The sequence below is a fragment of the Borostomias antarcticus genome (assembly GCF_949987555.1).
Source record: "Borostomias antarcticus genome assembly, chromosome: 3".
In the NCBI taxonomy this organism is placed as follows: domain Eukaryota; kingdom Metazoa; phylum Chordata; class Actinopteri; order Stomiiformes; family Stomiidae; genus Borostomias; species Borostomias antarcticus.
Window position 1 is genome coordinate 5,459,025 of NC_140236.1, and position 20,780 is coordinate 5,479,804.

The following is a 20,780-nucleotide window of genomic DNA, read 5'->3' on the forward strand; positions in this document are numbered from 1 at the left end:
TTATAACAGTCTATTTATTAAACAAGGTAAAGATACAAAGCTTTTTTAAACATTGATATTCTTAGTTTTACTTCTCAGTCTTGTTTGTGCATATTAAGTCTAGAAACTTGATATGAAACCACAATGCAAGACAGGAAAAAGTGTAATAAATCTACTCATAGTATATTTTCATAGAGAACATGGGTTAACAGTTAATATAGCCTACAGATTACAGTTTTGATATTCCATGCGGAAAAAAAATGCTTACAAGACTGAATACTGCAGAACACAATACAGAACATGGAAATGGAATGGTTGTTTAATGATAAAATAGTTAAGGCTTATAAGTAAATAACTGATATAAAACGTGAATATTAATAACAAATGCTCAATATACTGGTAGACTAAAATCATTACAGTAAGATACATAAACATACCTGTACAAAATATGAATAGAAAGAACAGTTTATGAAAAAATGAAAATTGGTTTTACAAATGAGTATCATGTTTTACAGTACAGCAACATGTACATTTCCCCATTATCTCAAAAGAGAGTAAGTTGAAGAGGCAGGGTCTGTTGTTGGCATAAATGTCTGTTTCCAGGCCAGTGGCTTGAGTAATAGTTTTCTGAAAACATACTACAGTATTTATATGTATTTTACATCTCAGTTCCATCTCAAATAAATGTCTAGCCTTAGCACCTTGTCTTAAATACCCTGAATAACACAGAGTACTAGAACCATCCAGAATAACCAGAGGGTAAAGTTACAGTAAGAATACAACAAACAATACTGTATATAGCATGATGAAAGAAAATTCTATCATAGCAGAACTTGCTGTAACACATCTCATGAGCTTACACGATGATATGCTAAACAAGCATTAGAACTGACTTATACTGCATTTGATTTGCAATAGCAAACCTTTAAAGAGTTTATTTTACATGGAACAACTTGATTCAAACAAACTTATCCTTGGTGAAACGGGCTATATGCAAATATCGGGTTACCTTTTGGTCCAACTGTGCACTTAAAAATATTTTCAATCAATGAAGCAGCTTCTTTTCTGTTTCACCTAGCTGAGGTATAGCTTTAACTTGACATGGTGCTAAGGTATTGAAAAAAGGAACATAAAAAAGAAACATGACAAGTGTGAGACGACAATGTAGAAGTCAATACAAGTACAATAATTGTGCCCGATTACAAGTGCTATATATTTCTAATATTTGGAGTGGAAATGGATAATACTCGTATAACATGCAAGTCACTACACTTGATTCCTCTGTTAAGGCCTTATTAGTAATGACAGCCAGAGTCGGCTTGTGAGGACTTGACTTAACTCAATCATAAATATCGCAAAAACATTGTTTGATGTTATAGCCGAATACCTCTAAACAGCATCTTAGGTAATGAGCATGTTATGTCACATGACATACTGTAATCTCATTTTTGTGTGACACTTGCGTTTGTGTTTTAGTCAACTCATCAACATCATACTAGAAGAGATACAATCATATAAAAGACTTATGCACTTAGTTCCAATTGCTTGAACTCTGAAATTATGATTATACGTATGACCCTGTAAACGTATACATGAGCAAAAATGTAAGAAAAACAAAAAAAACAACAGATTTTCATTCCGACACAGTCAATACTCTTAGCTGCCTCAAGCAATGCTATATCCATCCCAAAAGATCAAAACAATTTGAGCCCAAACTACAAGGCCTGAAAGTGCTTTAAGATTATCTTTGGATGTCTCCAGAATACACCCAGAAAACATTTATTTTTCTATTCCTTACGAGGGCAGATATAGTCTGGCACATTTTGGAAACCCATTTCATGGAAGAAAAAAATGGCAACGCTTAAATTCAAGGGCCAATGCATATGGTAGTTTACATAACACCTACGTGAGTGCTTATTACATCTTACAACATAAGACATTAATATCCGTTCGTTCCTTTTTGACATATTCAACTGTTACATTCGAAAGATGCGTACCATGCTCATTCCCAACCAATAGTCTATATCAAATGGAACTCATTGAATGCTTATGTCAGGTGCTGTCTGGTGCTTATGTAGGCCTTATGTAGACGGCATTCTGTGCAGGACCCCGAAACTGCAGCCTTACATAGAAAATAAATCCAACATAATGCTGTGGGGTTGTAGCGCTCAGATGAGAGAGATCCGTATGGGGATATGTGGGGACTCGGTCCTCTGGGGGGATTGATGACTCACTAGGTGCTCCACCACCGTGTGTTTGGACATGTGCTTCATAAGGTAGGTCTCCTGGGAAAAAAAAGACACAACGCATAGTGCAGAAAATGAGACTCTGTAAATAATACACACGCCAGTCTAAATACAGAAAATGTGGTACGGTACGACACTGAACGCTAGCGGTACTCACTGAGGTGTACGCCCGACCGCACATACTACAGCAGTAGGCTTTAGCGTTCTTGATGGCGTGCGCCGACAGGTGGATCTGCAACGAGGCGGAGTCCGAGTAGGCACGGTAGCAGTTGGGACATTTGTACGGCTTGTCTTTATTGTGCTGCCTCTGATGAGACTAGAGTACGAGGAAAAAAAAAAGACAGCCAAGGTAAGTAGAGGTATATTACAGCGTTATTGTGCGATTACACTTCATAAGGACTGGAGCGAATACGTAGATATTACAACTAATAACTAAATTCAACCGGTGACACTACCGACCTGAAGATTAGAGAGCTGAGTAAAGGCCTTTTCACATCCAGGGTGGGCACATTTGTAGGGTCTGTCACCAGTATGGATTCTGTAACACAGGGAGATGCAGTTGTGATATGAGCTGAGAATAGAGCAAATCAACGTAATGGAAATAATCCCTCAGTATTCCAGTGTGTAATTCTGTAAGGCTGAAATAACCTGGTGTGCTGCTGTAGGTGGGAGAGCTGGCGGAAGGAGTTCTCGCAGTAGGAGCAGTGGTAGGGTTTGATGCCCAGGTGGATACGCAGGTGCTGGGCCAGGTAGGAGGCGTTGGCGAAGGACTTGGAGCAGTGGGGACACTTGTGGGGCTTGGCCTCCGTGTGAGTCTTGGAGTGGATCTGCATCTCTGACTTGGTGAAGAAGGTGAGCGGGCACACTTTGCATCTGGGAGGAGGGATACACACAGGAGTGGATTAGGGTTAAACCATTAGGTCGTTCATTTTAGGGGAGTCTTAACAATAGTGTATGTTTTGCTTTGTATTCTTCTAACAGAAGTATCTTCTTGGAGCACAATCATGCTAACGGACTAGGTGAGAGTATGATAATTGAAAAATTAAGCCACCAATCAGGGGGAATATAAGGAATATTTTTCTGAAAACACTGCAAAGTTAAATATCCACACCTGTAGGTTTTGCCCTCTTTAGGAGCAACTGTGATACAGCCCTGGTCAGCTCCTGACGCCAGGATGGGATAGGGCACCACCAGCAGGGGGCCGGAGGGGTTCTCCGCCTTGATCTTCTTCCGGCCGCGAGGAGCCTTAGGCGGGGGCCCCAGGAGTCCGGCCAGGCCCCCTGCCTTCATGTGCTCCATGCCGGGGCCGCTGGCCAGCCCGGAGATGATGTTGATGGAGGGGGCTCCGCCCAGGCGGTTCTGGCCGCTGGAGGTGGGGGTGGTGGGGGTGAGGGCCTCCGAGGTGCTGTGTCCGTCGGCTCGCGACGAGGGGTTCAGACCTGCGGTTGGGGTTGGAGCGTGAGCTATTAGAAGTGGTAAGTCGGGCCTGAGCTAATGATCGCATGCAAAGACGCGGCGAAATTAGGGCTGATGCTGGCAATGAAGCAGACAGACATAGAAGACGACCAAGATTATTGACCGTATACTCTGTGGGTGCAGCGTGACTCCATTCACACAGAGAACTGCGAGAGGAGGTGTGGCTACCGTACCTGACCGGTGATTGATTCTTGAAGACTGCTCTATGATCTGTCGCATGTGCCAGTCTTCCCACAGACCTTTGGCCTTCAGCGCGGACTTGTCGTCCATATTTACATCTGCATCGCCAGAACGAAAGGCATTTAGAAAGGTAATCGGATTCTATTAACAAAACTCTTACAAAGCGGATTCACTCGCTGGAGAGAAAAAAACAACAAAGGTCAGGGGTCATGAAGTACCTGGCCCAGAGCTGGAGGCCGGGCGGGCGTGGAGAGCGATGTCGGGCTGGTCCGAGCCCTGTTGGTGGTGCCCGGCGGGGAGCTGCTGGGGCTGGGGCTTGGCCATGGGCATGCCGTGCTGCCCGCCGTCCGTGGGCGAGGAGGTGCCCAGCAGGGACTGCTGGGAGGGGGCGGAGGTAGGCGGCAGGTGCAGGGGTCGTATCTTCTCGGCCATCAGCTGCTCCTTGATCTTGTTAATGAGCACCAGGTTATCCAGCTGAAAAGGTTAACGGGTCATGCTCAACAGAAAAGAGTCGCCGGACAGTATGGACGCCTGGTCCGGTGGCACAGTGGGTGATCCTGTTGCGGCATTACAGCTTGCATTAAAATGATTTTTGTAAGGTCTGTATATCCACTATTAACTGCAATACTTTCTTCCCTTTAGTTAATCTGTTATTGCTGCATGGGTTGAGTGAAAAGCATTTCTCTGCAATACAATAAAAAGGTCTTATATTTAGAAAAACAATATAACTGCCTTCTACCAACAGACATAGGCCAGGCTACAGTAATTTGTGACAAAGACATTAACGCATAGACATAACCTTCAGTGAAAACGCAGAAACAATTTGACTTTCACAGACAGCTTTGGGCAGGCGGCCCATGTAGAGCTCTTCTGTCCCATGCTCTTACCTGGCCTGGCAGAGAGGGGGGCGGAGGCCAGAAATATGGGTTGTTGAATCGAGGCTCTGCCATCCTGAGAGAGGAAAATGTTTTTTTTAATACAACACAAACATCGAAATGTATGATCATGATATAGGCTATATGTGAAGAAAGAAACCACGTTGTAGAGGTCTTGACGAGTTATTTGCTTTATATGTGTCTTTCTAATTTACAGGAGAATTATAACTGCATTATAACTGCCTCGTCTTTGATATCTAATCTAAATAGTCTATCTAGTCAGGGCATTCGTTCAGCCTTTATTTATCCAGGAAGTCTCATTGAGATTAAAATCTCTTTTGCAAGAGAGACCTGGGAGGGTAGCAGCAGTAGGTCTTTTATAATTACCAGACAGTACAACAGCCAACAGTACATAAAACAATACACACACACATTGTCTGGAGTAAAACAGCATCTCAAAAACACTTACATTCCTCCATAGTTAGGGCCTACATTCCTATAGTTAGGGCAATAGTTGTACAACATTTAATTTGTTATAAAGCTTGTTGGTAGGCTACTATTCAGGCACTAACTATTTATATTCTGCATATTAACAGTAGGAGATACTGCATTATCAATCATTTTTGAACGGGCTTTTATTAAAATTATGTAGGCTAAATTCAGGTGATCCACATAAGGATACATGCATTTTGGAGTTCATGTCACTCTTCTATTTAGTCTTGGAATATGATATCCTGGAAATTAGTAAGTGAACTAAACTGAATAGCCTGTAAACGTTTCTATTCTAGTAGACTTTCACACATCTGAACTGCTCCTTGTCATCTTTGGAATTTAGCAATGCATAATTTGGCGGCGCGACCCTCCCGATGCGACTCAGACATTCTCAGACAGTTTTGTTAAAACATTTCCAGACAAAAGAGAAACAAAAATGGCAGCCTGTGTTATTTTTATAAGGCGGGACGCCATATTCTGCAGACCCCAAAATTGGGATCGTCTTGTCTTTAAATAGAGCCGACGCTGACACAAAGGTGCATTTATCATGTCAAAAGCATGAATGATTGTTTACGCCGAATTGCAGGTTTGAATAGCCCGGCCTCCCCACCTCTTAAAAAAAACTGACACTTCCTACAACAACCATGCCCTGCAAAATAGCACGGAAATAGGTAAGATGCATGCTGGAACTGCAGCTAAATATTACTAAGATAACTTCCGTCGATACATAAAAGGTCACATTGTAACGGAATGCTGTCAGATCCTATTAGCTAGAGACGATGCTCGTTGTAGCCAAAATGCGTCCACTTTTTCTCTATTTTTAAAATTCTGCAACTTTTTGACGAATCAAGGGGTAGAAACTACATTTTGTGCATATTGCAAGTATTTTGAGACTATCTATTATCACAGAATTGCATATTGAAACGTCAAAAGAACTGCATAGGCATACCTGAAGTCCCGATTGCAGATTTTGTCTAGCGAGTAGCTAGCTTTATTATAAAAGCTTGATGCTCTTTCTGTCTGCCTCCACTCGGTTCAGCGCTTCCGGGTCGCTTCGTTCACTTCTGGGTGCTGCAGGCAGAGAGACGGGATTTTTTGGACATTAAATCACCCTGGAATTATGTGCACACAGCATTCGGTAAACGTAAATGCATTTTCAATGAGCGCTGGTGAATGTCTACCCTTGTGTGCGTAGACTACTGCCCTTCATCCCCCTTCAGTCGTCAAGATTCGTCTCTTTCAATCATATAAGCCTACAGTAGGCTACCTACCCGGTCCACAATTTAGAATTTAAATAATCCTCTAAATATGTATGGATATTATAAGGATTCTATAACATTTGCAGACAAAATCATATTTCTAAGGCATAGAGTACCTCGCAGCTTGTCCCCAAACATGGCATGGACAAAATCATAAAGGGCCTTTTCCCCCAAATACCTCCTTGGAGTTATTCTTAGGTACTTCTGCAATATTATTTCACCACGGTTGCTGTGGTTAATCTGGGAAATAAGAGGAATGAAAATAATTCAGCAGAACGCCCTGCTTACGTATTTCATAATCCCCAGTAGAAAAAACGGGTATTTTATGTGAATTAGTTTCCTGTTTGTCTCATCACTTCTCTGAATGATTGAAGGAGGTGCGCGCGTTTCCTTCTGACCTAGCTACTGCTCAGTCAACAGAGAAAAGATGTCTCATGGCATATGATGCAGAACGTTTGGACTTATTCTCTATGCATTTGATATTTATTTGACGACAATTTCAATTTATTTTGATTTCTTGATAAATAGTGCTATTGATCTTAAATGAGAGAAGTGCACACTTGCTTTAGCTTTTTAGTATTTTAAAGGATAGTTTTCAAAATGTTTTCTGCGCTGGTAAGTATGTATGTTGAGATTGTGTTCGTTTTTTTGTGTATATTTTCATTCTTTTGATTAAAATAGTTGTTGTAGAATATATGTATAATTGGATGTTCATTCAATCAGCATAATAATGCTCTTTTCACAAACTGAGAATGCATATCAGTGTAATTATGCAGTCATGCCCCATGTGTTCCTCAGTTCATTTATTTGCTGACAGAATAGCGTGACAGGTGTACCTTTGTTCATCCACACTTTCTCTCCCGGCTTCAGGTTTTGTTATTGCTGCTAGCTCATTTTGCTCAGAGTTGTACAGAGGACATGATAAATTCGGATCAGGAGAAGTGTTGTACAAAATGTCCAGCAGGTAAGAAACTCAAATCAACAATGTTAACTGCTAGGCTACAGCCCAAATTGGGTGTTCCTTCAACAATGTTGACATTTTCTGTTCAAAGCATTGTCTTTAGTATGAGTGTTTTGACTTGAGGGTGAATTGCAGTGCCTTAAGAGATGTTCTGATTCAATGTAATGCTGTCTTGTATTTCACTGTTTTGTAGGCTTTTACAAAAAAGGACACACAGGCTGCAATGATGCATCCTTCCAATGCACCCGATGTAGTCCTGGATCATTCACTGATATAGAAAACACTATCGAGAGATGTGAACGCTGTAACGTATGTCAAAGTAAGCATATTTCTTTACTTAAAAGGACAGTTTCTGTCTGGCAGGCCAACGTTTCAATCAGCATGCTACAATATGTGTGTAGCTGTGGAAGTATGGATGGATAGATGGATGGATGAATGTTACTGTTGGTAATGGATTGATACAGTATGTTCACAATGTGTTTTTTGTTGTTTTACTTTACTGTAGCTATTGGTGAAGTGGAAGCAAAGAAATGTGTATACAACAATGACATACAGTGTAGGTGCAAGAATAATTACTACAACTCCACTAACTATGTTGAGATATGCAAGATGTGTAAGGACTGTAAAAAAAGAGAAAAAAGCTGTAAGTATGACTCTTTTTCTCTCTCTCTCTCTCTCTCTCTCTCTCTCTCACACACACACACACACACAACTTTCTCACACACTGCCCCAACCAGTGCCAACCAATACCAATGTTGGATTGGTGTGCCATTTGTTGGTGACTGTTGGCATTGGTTGGATGGATTTTAAGGTGCCTCTGCACGGCCCCAATCAACACCAACATTGGGTTGGTGTGCCATGTTTGTTGGTGACTGTTGAAATTGGTTGGATGGATTGGACAGCAGAGTTAAACTTCCAACATTCGAACAACTGCCAACTTTAGAATGTTGGGTGTTGGGAGTTGTTTGCCTTTGGTTGGTAGCCTGATATTCGACAGAATTGTCAACTCCGTTGAGATCTTCAGATTCAACTTGGTGGAGTGGGCGGATTCAAAGGGTTGGACACAGGCTAATTGTTTGGGGCAGTGTGCAGGCACCTATACACACACACGCACAATCTTTTATATGGAATTAAACAATGTTGGAAAATAAAATTTAGTCATCAGATCAAGGATATCAATATATTAAATATATTGATATACATTGATATCAATATAATATGATTCACTGCAGTCATATTTTTTGCATATTTCCCTTAGGTCCCTCCGAGTGTGAGATGAGTGTCTGTAACAATAAGCAGGTCAAATATGGATGCAAGATATGCAAAAGGTATGAGCCCTCCCCAGATAAGACCAAAACCTGTACAGTCTTTAGATACAGTATATATTAAGACCAGTTAGTGCTGAATTCCTTACTTCTGTCAGTGTCATACACTGACAGTAGTAAAAAGGTTACTCTGGAGAAGCCTACTAAGCAATAGCAACTCACATTTAACAGTCCCATCAACATTTGACATTAATACTTTATTTAAAGAAGCAACCTTCAAAACAAATTTGGCAAAAGTACCACACAACCACAGTGATGGAACAGATCAAAATAAACCACATACTTTTGATGTAGACTTTATTTCCCTGAAATGACTTGCCCATGAGTTTGACACTGCATAAGAGAGAACATTTTCTATAATGTTAACCAAAAGAAGCATAGCTATAGGTTAGATGTCTTAGCCAGATGAAACAGATCCTGCTTTCATGTATTCAGGTCAGTGGGCTGATGACTTCCTCCCGTTGCTGAGCATTCTATGATCTCATCTTCCCAAACTTCCTGTTCTGACAAACTCAGGTTGTTTAGTTTCTGGCAATCAGCATTCTTAAGGCACAACCATGAACTATACAGCTTTATACAGTAGGTCTGGAAAACACAACAAACAGTTGTCAAAAATGCAAAAGCTGGCCCTGGTAGCATTCAGTATCATTTTAAGTCAATAGGTACAGTTGTCAGTTGTAGGTAAAACCACGTACTATTCCATTTTACTTGTGTACTATCAAATATGCCCACTGTGTCAAATAGAACATGACATTTTCACACAAAATAGTGTTATCAGGGAAACTGCCTCTGTCGTCCTGGTGAGTGACATTGTCTTTGTTTTACAGGGAAGACTGTTGGGTGTACAAGGACACAGAATGTGATTCCTTCTGTTCCACCTTCACCACAACCATAGCTACAGTAAACTCCAGTTCAGCGCCACTGTCAGTTGTCCCGCTACACCCACAAACAAGTTAGTCGTCTATTATGTTTTCCGTTGTTTGCTTCCCAAGGAGTTTTTAATAGATTTTTAGATATTATTAGGGATTGTACTTCTTGAACTGAGAGAATTTAAAAGGAGTAAACCCCAAACTTGTCACAGTATATATATATATATATATATAACATAAGGTGAAACTTTTTAATAATTATGCATAAACAACAGTTGATCAATGTCTCATTTTTTCTTAACACAACATTCGTAATGGATGTTAAAGATCCGTATTTCAAAGGTAAGATAGAGTACCATTGCAACTTGACCCAACCTCCTATGTGCCAACACTTATTTAGTGTTGTGCCAGCACTTATTAGTGTTGTATATGTCTTTAACAGGTGACATGCATTCCTATATGCTGGTCATCCTTGTCGTCCTGGTGACTATTCTGCTCGTGACTGGCGTCCTGGTCTTAACTAGGAACTACCTCAATGGGGAAAAAGACCTGGCGTTGCCTACAGGGACCCCCCAGCCCACAGATGGTAACAGTAAAGTACTTAGCACCCTCAGTATTTCAAGTTTACTAAAGCAAGGGCGAATACTAAATTTAACTTCCTGCTTGTTGTATGCATTAGCCTGGTCACATCACACCCAAATAATGTTTACAATCAGTCATACAGTACTGTAGCTTTGCCGCTGAGAGCAGGAAACCATGTGATAACATCTATGTCTTCCATTCCAGCAGGTCAGCCTTCATCGGTAAGTGTTACGTTTTTGCTTATTATGCTTCATTGGGATAAGAATCAGCGTCTTTGTGGTGGAGGAGATAGAGGAGGTTCCTCTATCGGTCAAGGCACGTTGTTCACATGTAGGTGGCTGGGTTGAATATGGGGCTTGCGACACACAAAATGTGCGCCACTGCGAAATAGCATAATCATTTAAGCATGCATTTGGTTCAGTGAGTCATACAGTGGCGTGTCGTTCTAATTTACATGCTTCACTTGTGTGTATACAGCAAAGGGAGTCTTTCCATCCACCTCCACCGTTGGCTGTACCTCCTCCCTACTATACGCAGAGGCGTTCTGAGGATATGATGTCGTCCCCTCAGATGGAGCATCCGAACATCGTCACTCCCCTGCTGCCAGAAACACAACTGAGAAGTAGGTCCAAGGTTCAGTAGTGCACTGCCGCTTTGCCCTACTCCTCTCGAACTCACACTCACACCCAAATCTATGGGTGATTTCATTCGTTAGAAGCGGATGAAAGCAAAGCCTGCCGGCCTGCGTCTTTGAAATTGTACCGGGCCGTCAGCTGGGCTGTCAAGCCTTGCACATGGCTGATGTGTGCGGGTGTTCATGCTTTGATGTTGGGGTTCTCAGAATTGGAGCAACTCCTTTTCCTCTCTCTTCAGTCAACGCGTAAGTTATCTCTGGTCAGCCACGTGGCTGCATGCGTCTGGAGGTGGGAGGCGGGAAACTGGAGTTTCTCACTGATAGGAATCAGACAGAGAGCTCAACTTCAGAGGAAATAGGAAATCAGATTAACCACAGACGTTTCTCCTCTCGTGTTAGCAATTGCCATATCCTTCTCGTAAACTTTGTTCTGTTTCCAACTTCCACTGAATAAAAGTATGTGCATGCAGTCGCGCACGCACGCACACACACACACACACACTTTATCACATGTTGATATCAGACAGTGACGAAATACTGTCCAAGCTGGTGATTACCTTTTTTCTTCCCTTTTCTTCCCCTTTCTTCCCCGTGTTGTTCCCCTCAAATAATGTTTGACATTTTAAAAACACACCCTATCCCCCCACAAATGATTTAGTATGACGAACTTGCTCATATTAGCCAAGTGTAGAATTCCCCTGATGTATAGTAATGGTACTGTGATAGGTATTGTATGTGGTGAGGCTGAACCACACGTTTTGTTTTTTTTACACCCAGTGAAACTTGAGGTAACATGTTTTTCACAATGTACTTTCTGTCCTTTCATTTTGTTGTCACTGAAAGCATTGCATCAGTTCTTATGATTTAGGCTAGAAAATGTATAGTTCAATAGTTCAAGAATTATGTTATGTCACAACTTGGAAGATACCAGAGGAATTTAATTGCGTTTTGCCAAGTAAAGTCCATCCCACGCTGGATTGATTTGGTCTAAGCAATATGATAGTCAGCATTATGTCTTGCCCTCAGGATAGACATAATTCCTCACACCATATTCCTTATGTATCATCCAAAAGGCTAGGATTCAAGGTTCGATTGCCTTTATTTTCAGATGGACAGTTTAATACCCCCCCCCCCCCCCCCCATGTTGCTCTCTCTAACATTTTGACCGTCTTCTCTCTCCCCCATGTTCTACAGTCCCAGGACAGGTGTCCTGTTCCGAGCGCTTGCCCGCCACCGTCCTCTACGTCATAATAAAGGAGGTTCCACTGCGGCGCTGGAAGGAGTTCCTGCGGCTTCTCTCGGTGCCCGACCAGCAGCTGGAGCGGGTGGAGCTGGAGACCGGCCTGGGCCTGGGCTCCATGGAGAAACAGTACCTCATGCTGCGCCTGTGGAGCCAGCGGCGGGCGGCCGCCATGGACGACGTCTTCTCGGCCCTGTGCTACATGGACCTGGCCGGCTGTGCCCACCAGCTGCAGGACAGCCTGGACAAGCTGCAGTGGAGCACGGGGGCCGGCAGGGTGGTCGCGCAGCCAGCGAAGTCCCCGCAGATCCACAGGGCCAGGGAGACCGGGGCCATGCATTTCCCAACTGTAAATGCTGTGACGTCAGTGCGGTGTCATAGGACCGTAGACACACTGGCATAATTTAACAGTTCTACTGTATATCTATGCGTGCTGGGCTCTCAAAGACTGACTGTCGGTATCGATATGACTTTTTGGCAGCATCAATGAACCACAGACATCATGGCAGCATCATTGGACTGTACTGTAGGCTGAATTGATCAAGGTGACAAGGGCACGATAGCCATAGTGACATTAGACATCGTGGAGCATCACCTCAGTAATCATTGACTCATCGTCGCTTTATATTACCCACCCCCACACACACGCACACAAAATGAAAAGTTTCACTGCTCTCCCACACATGCAGATGTAGATACAACCCACAACGTCCTGGACTGTTTCTTATATCCACACGTCAGTGATACGTGTGCAGCCTTAACCACAACTGAAGAAGGAAGAGACCTTTTATAGTTGTAGCCTACGGTATGTCACACATGAAGTGTTGGTTGTTGGGCAAGATGATGTTCATTTATGCTGAAGCGTTAATGTAATTCTGTTGAATAGCCTGCTGATATTCATCGCTATCAGAATCACAGTGAATGAGTGATAACTGAAAGTTTGGTTAGTTGAGTTAAAAATCTCAATAGTATTGTTACTAAATGTTTATGTACTGTACGCCTACTCATGCTTTTATGTTTTTTATACTATGTATTTTTTATGCTGTCATTGGTTTAAGATAGGGTATCATATAGGCTAGCGTTTGTACAGTATGTACAAATAAACGGTCGATATTCATGTGTTTAATATCCGCGCACTGCATAGCCTACTTACTTACCGTGTTCTATCTAAATGAGACAAAACTATTTCAGTATGCTGAATTCATCAAATGATGTAGCCACAAGGTGGGAGTATTTGTCACGTATTTGCAAAGCTGTCAGTGAAACAGGCACATTTCTATGCAATGTTCCTGTTGTAGCCTCAAAAACAGGACAAAGTAATGCGCATGCTACCTGCAAGCAGAACTGCACATTTATGTGTTCAAAATGTCTACATACCTGCACAACCCAAGCGTGAATTGTCCTTGTCCTGCTTTTTTGTTTGGTGCTTGCACTTTGCCTTCAGCACTAGATTATGCTCTTAGTCACTTGTTTTAGAAAGAAGATGCACTTGTGAGTTCTGGCAAGTAGTAGTACATTGGCTCTTCCTAAGTTAAATGCAATTATTGTTAGTCGCTTTGGATAAAAGCGTCTGCTAAATGACTGTAATGTAATGTAATGTAATGCTTCTTGACCGCAGTAGAAACATACCTCCACGCTATAACATGAGCTAAGACCGATTGATACTGTTTAACTTACTTTCTGATACTTTGATGAAACAGTGGTTCACTGTTCTCGCAGTCTGCTTTTGAAGTACAATGAGACGCGAGCGTTAGTTGTTTCCATGGTAACCGGACACATGCACAAGGGAACAGGCACCATGGCTCGCGCAACTATATCGCACTAGTAAATGAAAAAGGGATTCGATAACGCACAATGTAAGTTGTCCATGTAATGATATATATCTTTGTCAAGCATTGACAAAAATAACTTTTTTTTAAATGCACATTTATTGGCACATTTTCATGTTCACTTGTTTACTAAGCCGAGCTGTAGACCTATTGAATTACAGGAACGGGGCCACGGTTTTGTGTTCTTGTCTCTAGAATTCCTTAAAGCCAAAATAGACTTGAGAAGTTTAAGGTCGAATGTTGGTGAGTCTTAATTCATGTTCAGTTTGCCTCAGTTTGCTTCTCAACTAGCCTACTCCGTTGTTCAAGTTTATTAGTTAGTAGTCAACGTTGTCAAAAGGGCAGAGCAGAGGAAGCAACCAAACCATTTCTTACGCTCCCCTGGTGGGTTCTGTAATCTTCAAAGATGTAAAATTCATGTTTAGTGCTTTGCAATAGTGTGATTACCCCATTTTAAATATGCCTATGCATTTTAGTTTAATTTCATTTTTGTAGTTTATGGTTTATGTGGTCATGTGTCTCCTCTATTGTCTGATCTTGGTTAGGTCTATATGGTGTGGTATGGACTACAGTATTATGTATAGTTCTTAGATGATTACACCTTGATGTATGAGATGAAAAATGTCTTTACATGACCACTGCCCTTGATGTTCGCTTAACTTTATTAAAACATGTCAACAATGTTTCATATTACTATAATAAGTTTGACATAAAACCTTTATTTGACAAGTTTATTTCGAGGGGCCCATATAAATGGTCTACAGATGGTCTAGTAGTCATTAGTAGAATCTGTAATTGGTTGAATGTTTGTTGAATCAGTTCATTATCTAAAGATACTCAAAAGAGGGAACCTCACAACAACGTGATACCCAATGTTTTTGTCCTAACCTCCGTTCACAGTCATGTGGAGATCAGGTCGACATTAGATTGGACAGCAGCTCGGGAGCAAGGACGACCCTGACCATGACAGGCCTGCCACGGCCTGGGGCTGGAGTGACAGACCTGTGCAGGGAGGGAGACAAGCTCCTGGAGGCTGGAGACTTCGGGAGGGCCACCGCCCTGTACACCTCTGCCTTCAGGACCCATGCGGGCTCCACGATGTCTCACATGAGAGGCCTGGAGAGGTCCAGGCTATCTGGGGTTATTTCATGTCTGGAGGCCTGGCTCGATGGTCACAAGGAAACCCAGATCTCCATGGAAGGCCTCAACAAAGGTTTAGCTGCTGTATTTCTATCGACGTTGAGCCCCAACAATGTATCTGCCTCGCTCTTCAAAATGGAGTCTGTCCTGCAAAGTGCCGGTCAGGGCAGTGAGGAGATTTTTGCCCGATGCTCTGCTCTCCTGGAAGGAAAGCGAAACCCCTGTCCGGAAGGTTCCACGCGTGTGATTTTGGAGCTCACAAGAGCGCTTGCCTGCTTGTTGTCCAAACCTCACAATCCAAAAGGCTTGAAGCTCTACCTCAAGGCTTTCCAAGAGAATAAATCTGAGACCATAAGACTGGTAACAAGCCGACAAACTCAGCATCTGCCCAAAATAGTTACCTCCTTCTCTGCGCAAATTTCACAAAAACAGCCCTCGCTCACAGCAGAGATGAAGAGTGGAGAGAGGATGAAAGAGGTGGTTGAGTTCGACCCGGCGGACGCAGCAGAACTCCTCGAGTTCTTAATGGCGGTGTCACCAGGGGACTCGGAAGTGCTAGAGCTGCAAGCCGCACAGTTTTTCTCCACGGGCAGGTTTGAAGAGAGCTCGGAAGCTTACTCTGCTCTCCTCCAGAACAGTCAGCCACAGCCAAAGGCAGCTACGGCAGCTGTAGGTACGGCGGTCCAGGGCATGCCGCCAGAGAGGAGAGCTAGTCTCTTAACCGGCCGAGCCGCCGCCCACTTTTCCGCAGGGGGACGGGCCACGGAGGCATGCAGGGATCTAGGGGAGGCGTTCGAGATCCACCCGGCCACAGCCCGACTGCTCTTCCACAGGCTCTTTGTTGACCAGGGTACCGGAGCGGCTGCCCGTGTTCATCTGCGCCAGCAGGCAGAAAGAGGCCTATCAAGGTACAGGGATGTGGTCTTGGTTCGATCGGACCTGCGCTCCACAGATGGTGTGGAGCTGCTGGACCCGGTCATCGCCCAGCTACGGGCGTTATGCCACCTGGAGCCTGATGGGGGCGGTAGAGAGCTGAGGGTGCGGCTGGCCGACTGCCTGCTGCTAAGAGGGGAACACAGAGAGGCTCTCTCCATCTGTAGCCAGTTAGCCGCTGCGGTGCTGACCCAGCAGAGCTACCAGAACACAGTGCAGGTGCTGCGTGGCTACGCCCGTCTTCTCTCCGACGACCACAAGGGGGCGATGGAGGACTTCCAGGCCGTGATAGAGCACAACGCGCCCCATCCGTCCAGCTGTGTGCGGGCTCTGTGCGGCAGGGGTCTCCTTCGTATGATGGGTGGTAAGCACTACCTCACGGCACTAGATTTTGTGACGGCGAGCCGGCTGCAGCCCCAGGACACGGCTTTGACGGTGCGTTGTCTGGTTCCATGGAACTGTCGTGGGCTGCTTTGCACTGTGCTTTTGGAGCAGGGTCGAGTCATGTTGGAGGGGACTGTGGATCCCAGCTCCAACTCCACCACCATAAAGCATCAGGACCACATGCAGGGGGACCAGCCACAGACCCCACAGAGAAAAGACAGCTACAGAGAGGGGTAGGACGCTTGTTTCATTGGAATTTAATATAAACCCCCCCCCGAACTTATAACTTATAACTGCAATTCCAATTATACTTTCAACAAGTGTCCAAATCCGCCATAAACCCTGTCGTTCAGAAAAATATGCATTCATTTCATTTGTATCTCATACTGTATGGAGCTTGTCTTCACATGAATATACTCATTCATATACAATTCACAGAATGTCATGACATTTGCAAATTCATCCAAAAGTTCCAAAAGTTATTCATGCCCCCATTATATTAAATAACTCTCATTCACGAATGGGATGTCAGCTGTTACCCTGAATGGTGGCCGGTATGTCTCTGTGTGTGTCAGGACCCCGGTAGGAGTCCACTCTCTGGCTGTGTTGCTCATGGAGCTGCAGCCCGGCGCCGATGGCCCCCAGATCCTGATGGGAGACGCCCTGTACCAGCTGGGCAGGGTGGAGGAGGCCTACCGTCTGCTGCTGGCCATCGGGCCCTCCACCCTGCGGGCCCCCGTCCTCGCCCGCCTGGCCCTGCTCCAGCTGCACCGGGGCTTCCTGTACGACGCCAACCAGGTCTGTATGCAAATCCCTGCTTGTGTGTGTGATCGTCGTAATTAGCTTGTTTTTGAGCGGCTTGCATTTTGAAAGCTTTTATAATGCGTTGCTGTACTGACAAAAAGCTATAGGTCTAAAAAAAAAAATAACGGACTCTGTTTGCACTGTTATCACCACTCTGACTGGTTGTTGGTCAAATACTGTACCACCTCTCCCACTCATGAAGTGACTAATACTATTGACTCTAAAGCCCTATTCCAACTAGGGATGTTAACAGTTAATCGACTATCGATTAATTGCCGATAAGAATTTACTTGAGTAAGATTTGGTTACTCGATTAATTGCTTGTTAATGGAACATAATTTTTTTTTGAACAAACGTTATCAACGGGGGTTGTGTGAAATGTAATCATTTAAGTTTTGACTGTACATGAGGGCGCCACGCCATGTAGTGAAGGCTAATTGGGATGCCGGGAAATTTCAACGACACAATGGAAGCAGACAAAAAAATGAAGCGAGCAAAACGCAGTCCAGCATGGGACGTTCTTATCAATTAATCGACTATTGTTTGTTAAGGTTAACAGTTATCGAAATTCCTTGAAATTTGCAACCCTAATTCCAACTGACCCAAAAACTCGCTAACACCCACTAGCATCTGGGTTTTGTCTTCAGTGTGAAAGGACACACTTGGCATTCAGAGTGAGAGGGTACACTCTGCAATAGGCACGGGTATTTATCGGCTCCAGCTCCGATCGGCAGCGATGTGAACACAAGCCTCTGGGCAGACTCGCTGAGGTGCAAATTGCATAGTAGACAGCCTTCCCTTGTAGATTGTAAGCTTGCTAGATAGTTTAGCTCAATAGCTGAGTATTTGTTCATGATTTAATCATGTGTTTTTTTTTTTAAAAATGTGTAGGCATGGCTAAGTTTAGGTTTCACTTTCGCGTTCTGACAAGTTTAGGTTTCACTTTCGTGTTCTAAGGCCTGCTACATCCATAAACTCTTGAAAACTGCTTCCAGTTCGGTCTTATAATAATCGATTTTGTACCACGTTAAACCAGAGGCCTACCAAAATCAATCAAAAAACTCGAAATGGCTTAACAACAGTTTTTGGCTGTTTACTACCGAACGTAGCCTAGCATTACAAGCCACTGCTCACTCCCACTCTCGCCTCACCAACGCGCTTGTGGTGACTGTGCATGTCCACTAGGCATATCGTCATCACTTGTCTTTCGCGTGCACCCACACAAAGCATCTAGACTTCGCTCGTCGGGTTCTGGCCAGATGGGGAATAGCGGCTACGACCTGCGGAGAAGGCGTCCATCTACACCGGCCCCTTCTAGCCACGACCCAGTCGTCGCGAGCGAATACATCGCCACTGGGACTTGCATCATCCACTTTCCAGTTTTGCACCCCCACTGGTTTTTAATGGGTTTAAGATTGTCATCGTACGTCAATTGTGCTGGTGGACATGCACTGTGCACCAGAAAATCAACGGGAAGACGGTGTGATGGGAACGGTCTCAATAGCCTATTCGTCCGCCGTTTCTTCCCCGTGTTTACCAAAGCCCGTTTATAAGCACTAATCTTGATGGAAAACGGGTGTCACTTCTCTGTTCTCCACCTGCCCCTCCCCCTCAGCTGCTGAAGAAGCTGATCCAGTGCGGTGACACCAGCTGCCTGCGCCCCCTGCTGGCGGTGTCGTCTCCGAAGGACCGGGCGCTGCTGCAGGGGCACTGCCACTCAGCCTCCAAGCGCATCCTGGAGAGCCAGCGGGATGAGAGCGCCCTCAGAGAGGCTGTGGCCTACTTGTCCATCGCCATCATGGCCTCTGGTGATTGGCCTTCATATGAGTGGAATTTGCACTATTTTTTTATCGATTCACTTCAAGTCAACGTCTAAAAAACTGATTTGATGTCTTCGTGTTTTAGGTGGTGAGGCAGCAGAGTCATTGCTGGAAAGGGCCAGGTGTTATGCCTTGTTGGGCCAGCGTAAGATCGCCATCTTTGATTTCAGTGCCATTCTTAAGGAGCATCCCAACCACGTGCAGGCCCTCTGTGGAAGAGGCTTCACCTACCTCATGCTAAACCAGCAAAAGGTACAACATCGGGCAAAAGTCTCATTACATCATCAAAGAAATGGTCCAAGGCTTCCAAAATATAAAAAGCTTTTATCTACAGGCTAGTTCATCTCAGAACAACCAGCTAGCATTTACATATTCTGCCTTTGGGAGAGAATGTCTTGATTGAGAGATGAGGAGAGATTACTTAAAAGTCAATTTCCTATTCTCTAGGAGTGCACTCAGGATTTACTGTCTGCTCTTCAAATAAGCACCGATGAGGTCACTAAAGACATCCTGTCGCTCAAGGACAAGGCAAGGAAGCTTGTCTGTGATTGGCTGTCTTACTACTGCCAAACCAGTCTGTCCGACATCCTGGCTTCGAGTGCCGTCCCCTGCCAGGATGAGCAGCTGAGGGAGGCCTTTCTGATTGGCGGAGCCCTGATGAAGACTGACTGCAGAGACCCCAGATGGCACCTGCTCTACGTAGACATACTCCTTGCCAAAGGTGAGATGGGAGCTTTGCCAGACTTTCACGACGCTCTGCCTTGGATGGGAAGGGGGCAGTATGGGAATTGTCTGTGTATTCAAATTGGTATGAAGAGGTCATGCAACCTTGGTAACAAAATCAGCAGCGCTCTGTATGGTGTGCCACAGTGCACCATGGAGCCATGTTTGTACTGTACCGTACCGTCTGTGTCCCAGGTGAGGTGGATGCAGCAGGAGCCCATCTGAGTCAGGTGTTCGGCCAGGAGCCCCGGGAGGCTGTGGCCCAGGCCAGGGTGGGGGTGGTGGAGGCCTGGCAGCAGAACTACCACGGGGCGGCCCGGAGGTTTAGCCAGCTGGCTGAGAAAGAACCCTCCACTCTGGACTTCTTACTCAGCCTGGTCCCTCCGAATCACAAGAAACGCTTGGCGCAGGTAGGAGCACCCAGGACTGGTCGAATGATGGTTTGGGTGTGTTAGTAGCGTTTGTAACGACAGGCCTGCGTAATCCCTGTGTCACCTCAGGCGGCAGCCCAGGAAGCCAGTAATGTGTCATCCACCGGCCACTGGGACCGGGCCCTGACCCTCCTGACGGTGGCGGTCCAAACCATGGGCGAGTCCAGACCGCAGTACCTCCGCCAACGCGCCTCCTGCCTCGCTGAGCTGGGCCTACACGAGCGGGCCGTGGCCGACCTGAACAGGGTCATTCGGACTCATATTGGGTCTGACGCCGTCGCCGAGGAGCCCCAGCTGTGGGCCGAGGACCTTTGCCGGCGAGGACGCAGCCTGGTGCTCAGCTCCCGTGAGGGGCCGGCGCTAGAAGACTTCACCCAGGCCCTGGAGCTCCACCGAGGCCAGGCGTTGCGGTGCGTGGAGGCCGGCCTGGGAAGGCCCCGCCTGGCCGACTGCTTCCTCAGGGCGGCCCTGCAGCACTACGGGGAGCAGCAGCTCAGTAAGGCCTGGAGCCTGACAGAGAGTGGGCTGCTGTTGGACAGTGAGCACGCAGAGCTACGTAGGCTCAGGGCAAAGGTCAAACGGGAGGCCTGCAGCCCCT

At 45.0% G+C, this 20,780-nt stretch overlaps 2 protein-coding genes across 2 annotated transcripts; one reads left to right on the top strand and one right to left on the bottom strand.

Moving 5' to 3' along the window:
* Positions 1-2,147: 2,147 nt before the first annotated feature.
* Positions 2,148-6,267, bottom strand: LOC311329886 (zinc finger protein 362-like; the record flags this gene model as incomplete). Its single annotated transcript, XM_084461834.1, has 9 exons — positions 6,198-6,267; positions 4,769-4,832; positions 4,100-4,355; positions 3,875-3,979; positions 3,337-3,664; positions 2,874-3,098; positions 2,685-2,763; positions 2,383-2,541; positions 2,148-2,264 (listed from the first exon to the last, which is right to left on the bottom strand). Exons 2-9 carry the CDS (start codon positions 4,829-4,831, stop codon positions 2,148-2,150), a joined length of 1,332 nt encoding a protein of 443 aa, XP_084317960.1. The 5' UTR covers position 4,832; positions 6,198-6,267.
* A 2,465-nt stretch (positions 6,268-8,732) lies between these two features.
* On the top strand, positions 8,733-12,550 carry LOC311329756 (uncharacterized protein). The gene is made up of 6 exons (XM_084461667.1): positions 8,733-8,796; positions 9,621-9,745; positions 10,105-10,248; positions 10,449-10,465; positions 10,722-10,866; positions 12,073-12,550. The coding sequence occupies exons 1-6, from the start codon at positions 8,744-8,746 to the stop codon at positions 12,519-12,521; spliced, it is 933 nt and encodes a 310-aa protein (XP_084317793.1). The 5' UTR covers positions 8,733-8,743; the 3' UTR covers positions 12,522-12,550.
* Positions 12,551-20,780: the final 8,230 nt, after the last annotated feature.